Below are 18415 nucleotides of genomic sequence, written 5' to 3' on the forward strand. Positions count from 1 at the left end.
CTCCTTGCCTACCGTTAGTCTAACTTTTGGGGAAATGTGACTGTTCTGTCCCATGATTCCTAGCTAACCTGGAGAAGGGTGTGAAGTTGTCTTTGTGTTCACACTCCCCAGACTCAGGATTAGGGATCAGAAAGGCAGTAAGGAAGGTAAGTCTTCTCTCTCTGTGATGTTTTTCTCTGGACCACCATTTCCCTACACTGGCGTAGTCCAAGGAAGGGTAGGGTTGTGGGGAGCTGTGCTCCCCCCCCCCCATGCCTCCTTGCTATCACGGAGAGGAGTGTGAGGTTGTCGTTTCCACGCTGCCTTTATCAGTGCGTTCTCTCCATGGGTCAAGGGTGGGGAAGGGAGAGGTGAATGGCCATTATAGGTACTAAGGAAAGTAAATTTTTCTTTCCACCTCCATGTCCCTTTCCTGGCTAAGCCAGGAAAGGGTCAGGGAGTTTCTGGGGAAGCATTGTTCCCCTGCCCTGTGCCTCCTGGGTTTTCTGGAGAAGAGAGGGTGAACTTCTGTGCACGCGGACTCCGTTCCACCCATGTGAAATGCATTTTTTTCCCTTTTTCAACTCGGTAGGCAGTGGGGTCTCATCTCTTTCAAACGTCTTATTGTTGCCAACATTTTGTACGCTGGAAGGGAGAGTCTTATTTGGCGGCACTTTCCACTGTGGGTCCAGGTGGGGATAAGATGGCAGTAACCTGTATCATTCTTTCCTCTGGCCTGACCCAAACCAAGGGGGAGATTTTAAGGAATCAGGTTTTTCCCTGCTTCTGGTGTCTTGACTAGTGTGTGCAGAGTGTGGGTTTTTTTTTTTTTTTAACTTTTTCCACCCAGCTCCTTCACAATCTACAAGTGTCCCTTCCATATTGTACCCCCCTCTAACCAGGGCACTGGGTGATGTTGAGAATTCATCGCCCAGAAAGTATGGCATCACTTGTATCTTATGGACTGGCCAGGTGTGGAGTTGATATCAGCACTGGGCAAGGCTGTATGGCCTGATGAAGGATGGCTCATGGAGACGGGATCTGGAGGAGCCTTGTTTTAAAGAGGTCTTTCCTCATCAAAGCGGTAACTGACAGAGAGATGTTTTTGTTTTTTCCTGTTGGTCTTGCTTTTCCCATGGCTTTCAGAATAAATAGGAAAAGACCCTCTGCAACCTTTACTAAGCCCATTCTGGAGTATTATACTCAGCCGCGGCTTACCAAATAGGTGAGGGCACAGTCATGTCTGCCACTGCTTGAGCTCTCAGATCTTCTGTTCTGTGATCGTAGGCTGCACCTGCTCTTCCAGGAAGCCAGTTGGCAACACGAGCTGCTAGGCAGAGGGGGACTGGTTGAGAGAGAGTTGATGGTTCAGTGCAAACCATCACCCCCACTGCAAAAACAACTCAAGCGCATGTCGTGCTGTTGATAGCAGATACCTTTCCCCATTTAACCACTGGTGTCTGAGCGATGCCCACCCAAATGGCCAGGGACCAGAAAAGTGCCCTTCTGTATTTTCATGGATAAAAAGATGGGTAGGCATTCACCTTCAAGGATGCACTCTCATCGTCGGCAGTGTCACCTCCGAACCGAAGGGCGGTTACCGTCATAAGTGTTCACAGCAACGTTTCTTTGGGAATAACTATTTTTGAACAAGACGATCCGAACTGGAGGGTAAAAGAATAAAAAGGGAAACTGTGATTTTGAAAATTAATGAGGGCAAATGCTAATTCAGGTTATTTATTCTTTCAGTGGGAAAAGTGAAAGTCGCTCCTTTATTCCTAGCCAAAAGAGCTCAAAAAACCCCTGGAACTGGAACTATCACAGTTTTTGATGAGAGCAGGTCAGTCCCATACAAATGGTAAAAATTTTAAATAAATGCTTTATAAGAAGGACTTTGAAATAGTGGGGTTGAATATCAAGAAGCTCAAGTGAAAATTATGAACTAATGAATAGCAAAAATATGGTTTGGCTTTAGTGTCAAGTGTTTAAGGAGTGCAGTTTGCTAATTTTGACATTAATTGTAGGTTTCTCAAAATTGCTCTACATTAGGTTTCAAAACGTGTGAACTAAGAACTTTTTCTGTCTGTATTCACTTTTGAAAGGCCACAAACTTCGGTTCTAGACATGTTCACAGGCCACGAGTCCAAACATTTGAGGAGACTAATTTTAATAAAATTTGATTAACCTAAATATAGTCTTTTGGTAACTTTCCTATACTATACAATCATAACTTGAAATATTTATAGGCCCAATTTCCCCCTTTTAAATCGTTTATTCTGTTTAAAGCCAAGATACCTCTGAAAATTCCCAGGATGATAAGCAATTCAAAGCAAAGCGTGAATTTCTTAGGAGTGGCTTGCCAGATTCATTGAAACGGCACATTGCAAAGAAAGCAGCTGCATTAGAAACGTACTTAGCAATAAGTTCCTGTTTCCCGACAGTTGTTCACGTACAACAAAAGGATGACTGTAAGTTTGTTCCTCTTGGAATACACGTGTGTCTGCTCTCCACATGTTCATGCTCACGCCTCCTCTCTGGCTTAGCTGCTAACTCCGTTCTGCTCTCAAAACCTCCATCCCCTCTCTCGTGCTCTTCACCCAACCTGCAACTCCCTCTTCCCCCCAAATCCACCAGAACACAGTCTTCCCCACCTGCAAAGTCCTTCTGAAAACACACTTACTCCAAGAAGCCTTCCTGGAGTAATTCCCAGAAACCCAAGTCTAGTCAACTCAACAGCCACCCCTAACACTTCTGTACATCCTTAGCATTTTCATTTATGTGCATATTAAGTTTTATATTCAGTGATTTATTGTAATATGTCATCCTGGCAGAGTCATCCTACTCCCTATTTTATCCTTTTTCTTCCTCCTGCCCTCACAGCCTGAACACAATTTTGTGTGTGTGTGTCTCTCTCCCATTAGGTTGTAAGTACCTTTCGGGCAGGTAATGTGTTTTGTTATATTATACTTTTCCAAATCTTGGTCCCTGATTTCCCTATCTCCACATGCTCCTCCTCTCCCCTTCATACTTCACTAGATCATTTTTCTGAAATGTCATTCTGCAGACTTCTCCCCACTCCTCAGAAATTCAAATGGTTGGTCTGCTCCAAGCAAAAATTCATGATTAAGGCATTTAGTCAGTTCTCTTCCTCCTACTTATCTACTCTCTTCTCCCACTCCACTTGCACTTTTCATTCCTTTTACATAAACCTGTTGAATGTGCCTTGTTTTCTGCAATAGACTTTGTGTTTCCCCTCCCCTTTGTATCTTCAAAGCCCTTTTGCAAGCTTATCTCCTCCAGGAGGCCTTCCCTGTTTAATTTCAGATCTCCCCACTTTATAGTCCCCTGCCATTTAAACACTTCCATACCACCTGAACACTTAAGAACATACAACCTCTTGTAGCACTTATCTGATTTCGTAAGCACTAACTGGGGCATATTTCCTTCTTTTCTAGCTGTAATTTATTTAGTATCTGTCTTCTCTGCTAGATTATAAAATCCTTTTGGGCTGGGCTCGTATAAGCTATCTCCATTGTAATCACCCTAGGGCTTAGTCCAGAGTTCTGCCTCCTCAATGAATATGTCAATTGATTATGTGATTTCATGTCAATTGACAGTTAAGGCTAAACTAGTGCAATAGTTTGCTCTCCCTCCCTCAGTGGGCATTTTTAAAGCTTAAGCTTACATTAATAGTATTTTGCAGTATTAGAAGGATATTTATGTTCTCTATTACTCCCTATCCCCAGGATAATACATATACCCATTAAAGTTTCAAGATGGTGGTTGAGAAATTGCTCTATCTGGGAGGTAATGCATAAATTTCTCTGAGCAATAGAGAGATAGTGATTTTTGCCTATCCAGCACTGTGTGTAATATGTCTGTATGTGTGTAAATAGGCAAATGTGAGTTGGATGTGTGGCACTAACAAGTAAATTTGTCTTCTTCTAGGCTCTCACTTGTGGAATTTGACACCACCATCTTGTGCTCTTTTAACTAAACTTAGAAAACTGAGTGCCCCAGTACCTGACATCACAAAACGTGCTATTGCCCTTGGTGAATTTTCAGTGTTGGATATAAAACCTAGGAATACCAACTCTGCAGTTGTGGTTAGTATTATTTTCCCTTGAAGTCTGCTCAAAGAAATTAGTCTAAATGGGTTTAAATGGTTGATAGTGAAGAGAGTTTATGATTTTGGAATCTTCTCGTTAGAGAGGCAGCGTGGCTCAGTGGAAAGAGCCTGGGCTTCGGAGTCAGAGGTCATGGGTTCGATTCCCGGCTCTGCCACTCGTCAGCTGTGTGACTGTGGGCGAGTCACTTCACTTCTCTGTGCCTCAGTGACCTCATCTGTAAAATGGGGATTAACTGTGAGCCTCACGTGGGACAACCTGATTACCCTGTATCTACCCCAGTGCTTAGAACAGTGCTCGGCACGTAGTAAGCACTTAACAAATACCAACATTATTATTATTAAGTGTAGCCATTTTCAGAATTTGAAATGCACTGGCTTGTACAGTCAATTTGCAAGTTAGTGTGGTAATTTAAAAACCTGGAAAAATACTGTTGGCTGAGAAGAAAACTGGAGAAAAAGCAGGGTGTAAGGGGTGGAGCAAAGGTTGGAGCAGAGGTTTGGGAGTCAGAAGGTCTTGGGTTCTAATTCCTCCTCTGCCACTTGTCTGCTGTGACCTTGAGCAAGTCACTTCTTTGGTCAGTGCCTCGGTTACCTCATCTGTAAAATGGGGATTTAGACGGTGAGCCTCATTTGGGACAGGGACTGTGCTCAACCCGATTTGCTTTTATCCACTCCAGCACTTAGTACAGTGCCTGTTGCCCAGTAGGTGTGTAACAAATACCATAATAATAATTATTATTATTATTAAGAAAGAGGAACAAAAATGATAGGAAAACAAGATCTTTAATTAAAGCTAAGTAAAAAAGTTTTTTACAGAATATTATTTATTCTTTATGCTTTGTAAATTTACTGGCAGGAAAGTATTTTAATGTGAAAAACTACTTCCATCTTTCTGACTTTTTATTAGTTAACATTTTTCTGGTTGGCACTTGTTGCCATATTTGACATTAATGCATGATTTGGGCATAATTTAAAAAATTGAGGTTTTTATTAAATCATCTATTTCAGTTGTCTGGGTCAAGGCCAGATTTTACCGAAGAACTAAGGAAGCATTTGCTGAAGGAGATTCAATCTTCTAATTCTGATTTTCCTGTAAAATCGTATTTCATGAATTTTCTTAAAAAGCGAACTGAGCACCAAGCCCTTTTTGAAAACCAAAGTAAGCAAGGTTAGTGACTTTTGCTTATTGTAATTTTTACTTTAGTTTCAAGACGTGTGTCATAGTTGTTGAGGACTGGATTGTGGCTTCAGGAGACACACTGAGAAGCAGCAGTCAGAGAGGGAAAGCACCCTTCAGGTTATGAGGAAATATGAGCAGAGTTACACGCAGCGAGAGGCGCTGTGGATGCTGACTATATGAAGCATATGCAATATTTATTGTGAAATTTAAATATTCAATTTTAGAAACATAGCATAGAGTTGTTTCAGTTCTCATGACTGCAATTAGTACAGGTAGAGGAATAAAGTACTTACCCTCCTCAGATGGATTTTTAGGCTATCTTTTTTTATTCTTGCTAATGAAAAATAATGAAATACATATGGTTGTTAGCCACTTTGAAAAAAACGTGCTAAGCAAATGTATTCTTTATTAATTAGTAAGCACATATCTATTCGCAAATCCCAAAGTAGGAAATCAACGACTAAAATTCAGTGACAATCAGAAAGAAAGCAAAAGGAAAAGAACAGAAACTGAACATCACAAATCAAAAAGAAGGAAACCGAGCAGTGATGCAAGTGGGACAGTTGAAGCGCTCCCAATCATGGACAGAAGCAACATCAATAATTCACCTGGACTAAAATTGGACTCCTCCAAAGCCAGACTTTCTAGAGTGACTAGAAAGAAACCAGCAGCTCAGGAAAATGCAGCCCGTAACAAAAAAGCCGACCTACCTCAGGATCCCGATGTTTTGATAATAGATAAAGACGAGGGCTCTTCTTCAGAAGTCATCACCATTTCTGGTAAATTTTTCATTTTCTTCCTTAAAGTGCTTTCTTTTCATCGATCTCTGGTAATAATCAAATCAAAGCCATCATTTTTACCCGCTGCCATGTCTGCATGGGCCAAGGGTGCTTTTATAAAACAGTTTTTCGATAGAAAAAGCCACTGCTGACTTGAAGCTGCACTGGACACTTCTAATAGTGAGTGCAAGCCTCATGTCTGGCGGGAATTGTGCCCTGCCACATTTTTGGAATCCTGTTGCCTGCCCCAAAACCCTTATCCACGTGCCCCACTGATACGGCCGATTGCGTTTTTTGGCTCTTCCAGCTCTATCCTCCTCACTCCACTTGCCCTCCTGGGTGGCGTCCAACCCACATAATCAGCAGTTCTTAATTGGACAGATTTTTAACCCAACTGAAAGGCAAGCAGGAGGACACATTTGCCAGCAAAAATACTCGGTTTTCACGCCCTCAACCTGATGCTTTTCAGACATTGCATACTAAATTGCAGTAAGTACGAGAAGCAAGTCTGCCGGTCATTAGCTTGATGAGTTTGTTTTAGACAATTCAAATAAGCAGTGAATTTTTTGAATATCTTTAAACCTGCCATTAGGTGTTTTTCCCCTTCTCTTGCAGTCTCATTTGTGTTGTGATAGTCTGCTTTAAAAAGATAGCAAGAAAGCTGCCAGAAAAAGTATAAAAACATTATCTTCTCATTCCCCATTGAATGCTGTTAGAAGGGTAAAAGATTTATGAACACAAACTCTATGCAGAAACTCATATTATGGAGAAGATATTGCAGATGAATTGACTTAATATTTCAGATGAGGTAAACGTCTAGCCGTAGACCTAGGAAAGTTCATCTGATCCAAAATCATGATCAATGTAAAGTAGTTTTTATCTTTTAGCTTTTGTAAGCCCAGCATATGTTACACTCATTTTTACTAACATTATTCCTTACCAATACCCTGTCTCATAGCTTATTATCATTATTATTTTATAAGTAAGGAAACTTAGAAAAGTTAACCTAGTGGCAGAGCTGAAAAAAACAGAGCGCTGTAAGCGATCCTGTCTTTATTCTTATTGTCCATCGTCAAGGTCAGCAGAACTATTGTTTTTCTTTTGTGAATGGTTATAACATTTGAACATCCTTTAAAAATTCTTTTTAGTTTGAGCAATATTTAAAATATGCTTTAGAAATTCACTTGAAAGTACTCCTTAAGATGGCAAATTGCTTGGTGGGCCTTTTAGATGTAAGAACAATTCAGCTGGAAAATAAATATTCTTTTCTTTAGATTCTGGAAGTGAAGATATGCTCTGGACAGAGAAGTATCAACCTCAAAATTCCAGTGAACTCATAGGCAACAGGCTAGCAATAAAGAAGTTACACAGGTTGGTAAAGTGTAAAGCATTTTATTGTAATCCTTTTTTAAATGCTTCATTATTTCTCTGTTTTGTTTATATGCAAAGCTATTTAAATGGGTTAGTTAAATCTCACAGCATAATAAATTTTTACAAGGTGATTTAAGGAATTTTGTGGTAACTAAGTTTAAATCCATAGTTTGTTAAAACAGATTTTTTTGTCTTGTAGCTGGTTGAAAGACTGGAAAAAGAGAGCGGAGTTTGAGGAAAAAAATGTGAAGGGAAAGAGAGATGACAAACAACAAGGTACTGCGAGACTTGTTGGCTTTTAAGTTGTGTGTTGTCCTGCCCTTCCCACTTGCAATGTTTCATGCATTGTTGAATTTCGGCCTCAGGATGATTTGAAGGCTCCTTGTGCTGTAGAACGTTGTGATCATTTGTCCAGATCCTGGAGGAAAAAAAAATCCCTTACTGCCAGAAAAAGAAAAAATGGTGTGTCATTGGTGACCATGCTTAACAATGAAGCAGCAGTGCTTTAACCATTTTCCCAGTGACAAAATATATGTTCTCCTTTGCAATGGTGTTCACAGATCTCTCAGACAGCATAGATTTTAAGGGTGATGACTCCGACGAAGAAGAGAGTCCTCTTTGCAATACCGTCCTCATAACTGGGCCAACCGGTGTGGGAAAGACAGCTGCGGTCTATGCTTGTGCTCAGGAGCTTGGATTTAAGGTACATTTAAAATGCGCTTTGTGAATATCGGTGAAAAAAGATTGACTTTAGAAGAAAAAGGGTCACCGTTTTCTCCCTCTTTTTTTTTAATTTCACATCCTTACAGGTATTTGAAGTTAATGCCTCTTCTCAGCGCAGTGGTAGGCAAATTCTCTCTCAATTAAAGGAAGCGACCCAATCTCATCAAGTGGACAAGAAAGGTGTAAATTCCCATAAGCCTTGCTTCTTTAATAGTTACAGCCTAGGCAAATCACCAAGTAAGTCCAATGTATCTCCTCAGACCTGCAGCCCTTAGCATTTTTTTTTTTCTTTTTCCCAAACCACCAATTATCAAATCATTTCCTAAAAATTCATGGATTACTTCAGGACAGAATACATTTATTGAAATGACAAATGAATATCTTCTTCAGTAGCCTGGAAAAGATAAGAGTATAGTGTATTAAATGGGGTTGGGTGTAGAAAAATCAAAGGAAAAAGGCCATTGTTTGAGTCGTTCCTAATGCGTGCAATGCAGAAAAATGAGGTGAAAACCTCCACTGTGCCTACGATGTAAGTAGGTCTTCCATCTTAAATATATGTTAAATTTGAGGCTAAAGACAGTTTTGTTTTGGGCAGAAAAATCAAGCTCTCCTAAGAAAGTTATGTCACCAAGGAAACCACCGCTTTCACCACGAGGAGCAGGACCGAAGCGCGGGCTGCCCCCTAAAACTTTGGCAAATTATTTTAAAGTCTCTTCTAAGCAAAAGAATAATGAAGGAATGACAAAATCCCAAGAAAATAACAACGGTAAAGTTTTGCATTAAACAGTCATAAAAGAATATTGATCAGTGGTATCTATTGAGTACTTAGTATGTGCAGAGGACTGTACTAAGTGCTTGGGAGAGTACAAAACAACAGAGTAGGCGGACACATTTATTGCCTGCAAAAGCTTAGGACTGAACCCAGTTTTTCCAAAGTGCATATTTTTTTCATTCACATCGTAATAATGTTGGTATTTGTTAAGCGCTTACTAGGTGCCGAGCACTGTTCTAAGCTCTGGGCGAGATACAGGGTAATCAGGTTGTCCCACGTGGGGCTCACACACTTTTAATACCCATTTTACAGATGAGGGAACTGAGGCACCGAGAAGTTAAGTGACTTGCCCACAGTCACACAGCTAAGTGGCAGAGCTGGGAGTCGAACTCATGACCTCTGACTCCAAAGCCCGGGTTCTTTCCACTGAGCCACGTTAGGGAATAGGTGGAGCATTCTTTCAACTATACGTGTCTGTCTGGACAGAACTCGATATGATGCTGGTTAAACAGATATAAGCTTGTGCATGACCCTGATAAAGTTATGAACATGAATTTTTAACAAATACAGGTCCGCCATGAACCAAACCCCTGTGCTGTGGGCAGAACTGAGTGTAATGTGCTAAGAATCAGTGCTCAGTGTGGTTTGGTTTTCTCTTTCATCTAACTACGTCCTGTATTTAAAAAAAAAATGCTAAAAATGTGCTTCATCCTCCTTAAAACTCTAGACCTAAATTATTGGAAGTTTTTGAAAGGAGATGGGTAAATCATATAACAGGCCGCTATTTTTTTTAAATGGTATTTATTAAGGGCTTACTATGTGCCCGGCATGGTCAGAATGGATCCAGTCCCTATTCCACGTGTGGGTTCACAGTCTTAATCCGCATTTTACAGATGAGGTAAGTGAGTCACAGGTGAAGCGACTTGCCCTAAGTTTCGCAGCAGACATGCAGCAGAGCCGGGACTAGAACCAAGGTCCTTCTGACTCCCAGGCCCCTGCTCTATCCACTAAGCCGTGCTGCTCTATAAAGGCTAACCCTTATGACTTTCAATCTGTACTTCATCTAGCTAAGCAGTGCCACAAAGTAAGATGAAGTACGTCTCTTAATAAACTGACCTAACACAACAAGAGCAGGTAATTAAAGATATGGTAAACTGTCTTCCATTAGTTCCCACTGACCCTCCTTTAAATTCCAGGCTGTCCTTTCCCTATAGATTCTACCTATTAAAATGGAAATGATCACTTTTGATTGTTCGAAACCATTTAAATGGCAACACAGTGAATATTTCTACAGAATTAATGTTGATGATTCTCTCTTAATTTCCAACCTGTGCAGAAATCTGTAGCTCTGAAGAGAAACAAGGTTTGAGAACTAAAGCAACAAATACCCCTAATTCCAATATCAAGGAATTTGAAACTGAAGAACCTAACCGAAAAAGCGCTACATCTCTCATTCTTTTTGAGGAGGTAAAATTCACTGTTAGCATTTTCTGTCTACCAATTCTTGCTCCCAGAAGAATTATGTATTTCTCTTGTTATAACCAGGTTTCAGAGTTGCTGATGCTGATTTGCATTCAGTGCCATTCTTTGTAATAACATTTTTACTCTAAACACTTCCTGACATTCACATATTCTGAATCTTGCTGTAATGAGATTTGAATACCAATCTCCAATAATAAAAGAGCCAGATTCTCTGGGCCATGAAAAGATCTTTACCGTGTTTACAACAGGAGGGGGACATTGTCTCTCTTTCCTGTGAAATGCAGTGAGCTACTGGGTGTCATAAGACCATAAGAAATGTCAAACTGGCCATAGCCTGAGAGATTAGAGAAGTAGTCTGATGGTTGTTCTCCCTACACTGCCTATCTTCTACTTCATATAACTTGTGTGGACTTGACTGCCATGAATTTTTTTCTCAAGCTCTTCTATCGTATCCAGCTCTTCTGCCTAACACCTCCAGATTGTGACCACAAGTAAGCATTGTGGATCCTTCATCAGCGAATTTATCTAAATCTTTTAATTTACTGATCTCTTCTGCCTTCACACTTTTCTGGGTTAACAAATTCCATACATTTGTCAGCCCCTGGGAGAAGCAGTACTGCTAACTTTTATAAGTATTGAATGGTTAGGAGTTAGTGAGTGGCCCCAGTCCTGGTGTTGAGGGGTTTGAGGAGCTGCAATTCCTCGTTTGCCCTGTCTGCTCTTTAAATGATACTGCAGTTACCAGGCCCATTCCCTCCTGGTCTGTGTTTGCAGACAGAAAAGTTCTATTCTTTTCAGTTTAATGTCCTGCGGAAGCCGCTGCATCCCCCTGATGAGGGGAGCTGTCCTCTGCCCTCTCGCATAACCAGTTTTGGACCTCTCTTCCTTTAGTCTATCCCAGTCCTTCTTGAGCAGTTGCGCAGATATGTTCCTTGTTATCTACCTGGGATCCGTGAAGTTTGGGAAAAGGTCAGGTGTGGCCGGGGGATTCTGTGAAGGCTGATTCTGCAGCCTGCCTGCTCTTAAAGCCCCTACCTGAGGCATACACGGAAACTAACACAACCAGCACCTGGAGGCCATCGTTCCCTAAACCCTAACACCTAGGCTAGGAAGGAGAATACTGGAGGGCAGAGATAAGTTGGAAGAGGTCCTTTTTCTTCAGGAAAAGAATCTGGGGAGTTGTTCTTTTTTCAGCTTGAAGGGGTGTGTGGCAGTCTGTGTTGCTGCAACAGCAGACTAGAGTTGAGTACTGAGTTATCTGAATCCACAGTCACATAAGGAAAAACCCAAAAGAGTTTAATCATTTTGACCATAAATAAATCCTTAAGACATTTTGGGGTGGAATTTGACATAGTATTTGAAAAATGATATGACTTTTCTCTTTTGAGGCTCTGTGACCCTGCCTAAATTCGTAGGAAAATGGACCATGAAATAATTCGCTTCTAGAGTGACTGTTTTTCAACTCCTGCCATACCATTATGATTAAAATTTTATTTACCCTTGCAGGTTGATGTAATATTTGATGAAGATGCTGGGTTTTTAAACGCAATCAAGACATTCATGGCCACCACTAAGAGGCCCGTAATCCTCACTACAAGTGGTAACACTGATTTCAATGCATTTTAATACCGATGTCTAAAAGTATTTGAAAATGTTGATAACTTTCAGAGTGTAATTGCTAGCTAAAGCAAACTGATTAAGTGGTGGGTGTGTCTTCCTAAGGGTTGATCAGTGGTGTTTTTTGAGTGCTTACTATGTGTCGAGCATTCTACTAAACGCTAAACAGAGTGTTTTGACACGCTCCCTCCCCATAAGGATCATAGAGTCTAGAGAGGAAGGCAAGATATTAATGTAAATAAATTACAGATATGTACGTAAGTGCTGTGGGGTTGAGGGTGGGGTGAACATCAAGTGCTTAGAGTCTAAGTGCATAGTTTCTATTGGAATATGAGAAAAATTTGTTTAGATGTTACATAGACAAATTTGAATTGTTTATAACTGCAACCCCAACAATATACCACACAGTCTCTGAGGAGTAACTGATTTACTGCAGTCTCAAAGCAGGAGTTTCAGAAAAAAATCTTGAAATGCCAGTTAGGTTCTCTAAAATGGGGAAAATGTTAATCTAATCTCTGTCTTGAAATGGACAACTCCAGAAGTTCCGTTCACTAGGAATGAAAGTGGACTGTGTATGCACTTGCCCCAGAGCGGCAAGGCAGGGACTGGGGTTGAGGAGACCTGGGAGGATAATCTCTGGGGGTCTCGCTGGCCATTCCTACCTCCTTTCCATTGTCAAGTGGGGCACAAGCTCCTGCTCCCCAGGGCAGCCCTCTCCACTTCCTGAAGGCAGCTGGTAGGGGAGAGGCAAGAGGTGGGGGTAGGAGGAGGTCCTAAAGTGTTGTGGGCCCAGATTTTCACTGCTCTCAGCCCATTGCATCCCCTCAAACCAGCTGGGGGTTGAGGTAAGGGAGAGGAATAGGTGCTAAGCCACCCAAGATTGGAAAGGAAATGGGCCTTCTCCCACCTGAACCCCAACCTCCAGAGAGCTCCTTGGAAGCCTACCCTTCAGTCCCTCTCCCAAGCAGACTGAAGGTAGGGGAGGAAGGGAGTGAGCATGCAAAATCCGACATTAACGGCTTTATTCGATAAAGCATTTGCTATGGTTTCCCCTAGTGAGCTCATCAGGAAACTCGCAAAGTGTCGGAAATCCAGCTAGGGCCCAGTTAGAAATCAGAGACCTAGGCAACGAACGCCCCCCTCCCCCAACCCACGCTTGACCCAATATGTCCCGAGCGTCTAGCAGCCAAATGCTAGACTGGAATAGAATTCCACCCAAATAAACCCAATTATGGGCCAGGTTCACTTTTGGGAGAGACTACCCCCATGGCTGTTGAGCCCTGGAATACCAACAAGCCAAAGCTGCTCCACAGAAACGTTCTTCTCAGAGAAGTTGCTAACACCTCTAAGTCAACGCGTGGTACAGTTTTTACAAGGGAGTGACTCAAGAGATGGAGCTGGATCCGTTAGCATGTTTTTGTTAGTGAAGGAAAGGCAGAGGTTGGGGATTCAGCCTTGGAGGTTCATAAATCTTGATTTGAAAGGCTTTGTATCTGTTTCTCTCTAGATCCTGCATTTAGTTTAATGTTTGATGGCTTCTTTGAGGAAATTAACTTCAAAACACCTTGTTTGGTAAGTCTTTCTTATTTCTAAACTTGGATCTCCTTTTCACTTTGCAAAAATCATTTCAAGCACGTGTGTTTAAGACAATTAAACTTTTTTGTTGGCTTAGCCTCCATATGCTGTAACAGAGAATTGTTCTAGTAGCTTTTAGGGAGTTTCAAAGTGAGGATATCAAAAGATTAGAAATTAGGCTCTTTTCTTAAAGTCCTATGTTAACAAGAGAGCTAAGCAAAATACATTTTTAAAGCTCTTGCATATATTTACTGTATTTTTTTCCTCTTTATTCTTCTGGAAGGATTCTCTTCTCTCGATCACTCTGAGTTCTCTTGCCACAACAGTCGATTTAACCGTGTGCCTGATTTCTGAAAGCAGTTTAATTCCCCGTAACAACGAGCTGATGACCTCATTTAATTAGAACACATAAATATATTTTATTTCCTTCATTCATTCATTCAATAGTATTTATTGAGCGCTTACTATGTGCAGAGCACTGTACTAAGTGCTTGGAATGAACAAGTCGGCAACAGATAGAGACCGTTCCTGCCGTTTGACGGGCTTACGGTCTAATCGGGGGAGACGGACAGACAAGAACAATGGCAATAAATAGAGTCGAGGGGAAGAACATCTCGTAAAAACAATGGCAACTAAATAGAATCAAGGCAATATACAATTCATTAACAAAATAAATAGGGTAAAGGAAATATATACAGTTGAGCAGACGAGTACAGTGCTGAGGGGATGGGAAGGGAGAGGGGGAGGAGCAGAGGGAGATGGGGGGAAAAGAGGGTTAAGCTGCAGAGAGGTGAAGGGGGGGTGGTAGAGGGAGTAGAGGGAGAAGGGGAGCTCAGTCTGGGAAGGCCTCTTGGAGGAGGTGAGTTTTAAGTAGGGTTTTGAAGAGGGGAAGAGAATCAGTCTGGCGGAGGTGAGGAGGGAGGGCGTTCCGGGAGCGCGGGAGGACGTGGCCCGGGGGTCGACGGCGGGATGGGCGAGACCGAGGGACGGTGAGGAGGTGGGCGGCAGAGGAGCGGAGCGTGCGGGGTGGGCGGTAGAAAGAGAGAAGGGAGGAGAGGTAGGAAGGGGCAAGGTGATGTAGAATCCTCGAAGCCTAGAGTGAGGAGTTTTTGTTTGGAGCGGAGGTTGATAGGCAACCACTGGAGGTGTTTAAGAAGGGGAGTGACACGCCCAGATCGTTTCTGCAGGAAGATGAGCCGGGCAGCGGAGTGAAGAATAGACCGGAGCGGGGCGAGAGAGGAAGAAGGGAGATCAGAGAGAAGGCTGACACAGTAGTCTAGCCGGGATATAACCAGAGCCCGTAGCAGTAAGGTAGCTTTCTGGGTGGAGAGGAAAGGGCGGATCTTGGCGATATTGTAAAGGTGAAACCGGCAGGTCTCGGTAACGGATAGGATGCGTGGGGTGAACGAGAGAGACGAGTCAAGGATGACACCGAGATTGCGGGCCTGAGAGACGGGAAGGATGGTCGTGCCATCCACGGTGATAGGGAAGTCTGGGAGAGGACCGGGTTCGGGAGGGAAGATGAGGAGCTCAGTCTTGCTCATGTTGAGTTTTAGGTGGCGGGCCAACATCCAGGTGGAGACGTCCCGGAGGCAGGAGGAGATGCGAGCCTGAAGGGATGGGGGGAGGACAGGGGCGGAGATGTAGATCTGCGTGTCATCTGCGTAGAGATGGTAGTCAAAGCCGTGAGAGCGAATGAGTTCACCAAGGGAGTGAGTGTAAACTTGAGGACAGTTTGCACGGTGATACAGTTTTCTTGGAATTGTGTAGTTGAAAAGCAGCATTCTTAATTTAATGTTTATCTATCTCTTCATTTAGATCAATGTTGCCAGCTTCCTGCAAGTTTTATGCTTAGCTGAAAATTTACGAACTGATGTGAAAGACTTTGTTACCTTGTTAAAGATAAACAACTGTGATATCCGGAGAAGTGTCCTCTACTTACAGTTCTGGATTAGGAGTGGAGGGGGAGTTCCGAAAGAAAAGTCACTATCATTTTATGGTGGGTTGATCTGCTTTCCAAAGATTTGCCTGGCAACAAGCGTAATCAGTAAATATAAGGGTTTTTGTTTGTGGGGGTCAAGAGTGGGCAGAGAACTTATTTTCTCCATCATTTCTCTCATTGTATTTAGAAAGTCATGCAGTTGATCTTTGATACAAAGACATCAGTTGAATTTGAAAGTATTCTCTTAAATAGAAAAAGGATTTTCACTTTGAGGGTTATTGAAGTAAAAATGAGGAGTAGTGGGGAAATGATAGTGTTGTCTGGCATTTTTTTCAGTTCTTCATCGTTTTAGGTGGTTACTCTTTCCTATGCTTCCAGTATTAATTTACTTGTAAAAATTCTGGTTTCAAACGGATTAGATAAGGTATCTAAGTGGAGAGGAGATAGGGTGCTGGCACTTAACTCTTAAGATATGTTTGCTTGAATTTAATTAGAAGAGCTAACATCTTTCTTTAAAATATACTTCTGTAGGAGGAAATGACAGGAACGTTCAGGTAGGTTCCACTGAAGATACTGCTTGTTTCACGAGTTCAGAAAGGGATCCTGCAGACCTTCCAATGTGTGACACTGGCTCTGTTGAGACTTTTCTTGGTCTTAAGAACATCTTCCACCCTTCCGAAGATTTATTTTCATTTTTAAAGGTACTTTCAAAGCTCATTTTAGTAGCACCTTAAATTATTTCCCTCCTTTCTCTGAAAAATGTATTCACAGTTTATACGTAGTGCAATTTATTTTCAGTTCTTTCTTTCAAGAGTCTAATTCATTGTTCAAAATGAATTGGGATGCTTGGCCTAGTTGAAAGAGCACAGGGTTGGGAGTCAGGAGATCTGGGTTCTAGTCCTGGCTCTTTCACTGGCTTGCTGTCTGATCAGGTGCAAGTCACTTAACTTCTTGGTGCCTTAGGTTTAACATTTAAAAAATGTTCTCCCTGCCTCCCTTGTAGACTGTGGGCCCTGGGAGGAACCTGGACTATGTTTGATGGGATTATCATGTATCTACCCCAGGACTTAGAACAGGGTTTGGCACATAGGAAGTGCTTAATAGATACCTTCATGAATTATTCTTATTAGAATTAAAACCACTAAGATGGCATCTAAAAATTGATCAGGAATGCAGACATCAATCAGTCAATAATATTTACTGAGCATCTATTGTATCTTGAACAGTGTACTACGCTCTTAGGAAAGTATGTTAGTTTTAATAGATTCATTCTCTACCTTGAAGAAGTTTACAATCAAGACTGAGCAAAAGACACTAAAATAAATTACAAGAAGGCCATTTCAAATTGAATCTATATTCTCTACCAAAATGTCCAGACTTTAGACAAACCCTGGGGCTACAGGTGACCAAGGGAGGAAGCTGGGGATAAGTAGCTCATCAGAGGCAGCATAGATTCTGACGTAGTTGGGAAATCTGAATGAACAGGGCTTGGCTGTGAAAAAATTTGGAAAAAAAAAATCCAACATCAAAAAAGCTGAGCACCCTAAATGTCACTCATTACAATATATTTTTAAAATCACTTAATAATAATAATGTTGGGATTTGACTTATGACCCTCTGCAAAATTGTCCTCTGTTTTTTCAGCACAAAACCTCAACAAGAGAAGAATGGGATAAACTCATCCAGTTTCTCACTGAATTCCAAGCACGGAATGTGGATTTTCTGCATAGTAATCTCGAATTTGTTCTACCGTTGCCAGTTCTGACTGTTCCAGAGCCAAAATGTGCTGGTATCTCATCAGGAACTTCAAGTGAAAAACCATTGCTAAAAGATTCAAAACCTCTCATTGATGATGAACATTCCAAAGAAATCAGCACTCTTAAAAATTCCAAAAAGATCAAATATCGGAAGAAAATAACATCATTGGATGACAGTGACTTATTTGACACCGAGTTGAACTACTTAGATGAGCGTAGCAGTCCATTGATAGCCATTCCTACCAAAAAGGAAGAAGAAAATAAAGATGGAATCTGCCTGGAGACAAAGGACCAACACAAATCCGTAGAGGTTAACAGTGCTTCTATTCCTCCTAAAACTCTGGCAGAAAAAAAGTGTTCCACACTTGTTTCTCACTGTCTCAATTCACTGACCGAGTTCCTGGATAGTATGTCTTTCATAGATTCTGTCTTGACCGGTGTAAGGGAACAAAAGGAATTTTGCCAAAATGAAGAATTTAACTGGACAAATGGAAAGCTTAAAAATGGCCTTTGTGATGAGTTTAGTCAAGAGAATAGCGATTGGTTTACTTCTCAAAACACAGGAGAACTCAAAGCAGTCGTGGAAGCGCTCAGTTTTAGTAAGTGCTCTGCTGACATTTCTCAAGCCTTGGAAACCTCTTTGGCTTCTTGCAAGAAACTAGGAAAAGATCCATCCAAGGAACTTGCCTTGCATGTTTCAGAGAGGCGAAATGAAGTCTACTTCAGTCAATCCGCGGCAAATTTAGAGTAAGTCTGATTTCCTTTCTCTTCACTTCTAATCGATGCAGAATGGGTATGGCTGGATCAAATCATCTGATTTAACTTTCTTACTCTTGAATTCTTGGAAATCGCTAGTGTCTTGTTATACTCTTTAGCTCTGTCTATTCCACCCAGAGTGGAAGGGTTTCTGGCAACCAGCTGGGGAATTAGATGATTGAAGACACCTAGCCCTGCTCATTCATTCAAGCCCCAAGGTGAATTATTTAGAGCTGAACTTTGTGATGTACTTTTCTACCCAGCCAAAGTGCAGAGTTACCAGCCTTCCCCATTCACTTGGCATTAGGTAGACCCAGCCACATGCTTGGATTGAAGGAGGTCTGGGGGGGCGG

At 41.7% G+C, this 18415-nt stretch overlaps 1 protein-coding gene across 6 annotated transcripts in view; it reads left to right on the forward strand.

The window, feature by feature from the left end:
• The window catches only part of ATAD5 (ATPase family AAA domain containing 5), a 34792-nt gene that overhangs the window by 12256 nt on the left and 4121 nt on the right, over nucleotides 1-18415 (forward strand). For 4 of the 6 annotated variants that reach the window (XR_005660833.1, XM_029079803.2, XM_029079812.2 and 1 more), the window contains exons 6-21: nucleotides 1729-1819; nucleotides 2266-2447; nucleotides 3928-4085; nucleotides 5117-5276; nucleotides 5735-6067; nucleotides 7342-7438; nucleotides 7638-7714; nucleotides 7999-8141; nucleotides 8248-8398; nucleotides 8757-8927; nucleotides 10270-10400; nucleotides 11922-12015; nucleotides 13540-13604; nucleotides 15426-15606; nucleotides 16081-16250; nucleotides 17194-18053. Coding sequence is in view for 5 of the 6 variants with exons in the window: in XM_029079803.2 (XP_028935636.1) it covers nucleotides 1729-1819; nucleotides 2266-2447; nucleotides 3928-4085; nucleotides 5117-5276; nucleotides 5735-6067; nucleotides 7342-7438; nucleotides 7638-7714; nucleotides 7999-8141; nucleotides 8248-8398; nucleotides 8757-8927; nucleotides 10270-10400; nucleotides 11922-12015; nucleotides 13540-13604; nucleotides 15426-15606; nucleotides 16081-16250; nucleotides 17194-18053 (3064 nt within the window). In the remaining variant the exon portion in view is untranslated. The remainder of the gene's footprint in view (nucleotides 1-1728; nucleotides 1820-2265; nucleotides 2448-3927; nucleotides 4086-5116; nucleotides 5277-5734; nucleotides 6068-7341; nucleotides 7439-7637; nucleotides 7715-7998; nucleotides 8142-8247; nucleotides 8399-8756; nucleotides 8928-10269; nucleotides 10401-11921; nucleotides 12016-13539; nucleotides 13605-15425; nucleotides 15607-16080; nucleotides 16251-17193; nucleotides 18054-18415) is intronic. The other 2 variants (XM_029079804.2, XM_029079813.2) reach the window with 2 other exon arrangements.

The sequence above is a fragment of the Ornithorhynchus anatinus genome, chromosome 15, assembly GCF_004115215.2.
Source record: "Ornithorhynchus anatinus isolate Pmale09 chromosome 15, mOrnAna1.pri.v4, whole genome shotgun sequence".
Lineage (NCBI taxonomy): Eukaryota > Metazoa > Chordata > Mammalia > Monotremata > Ornithorhynchidae > Ornithorhynchus > Ornithorhynchus anatinus.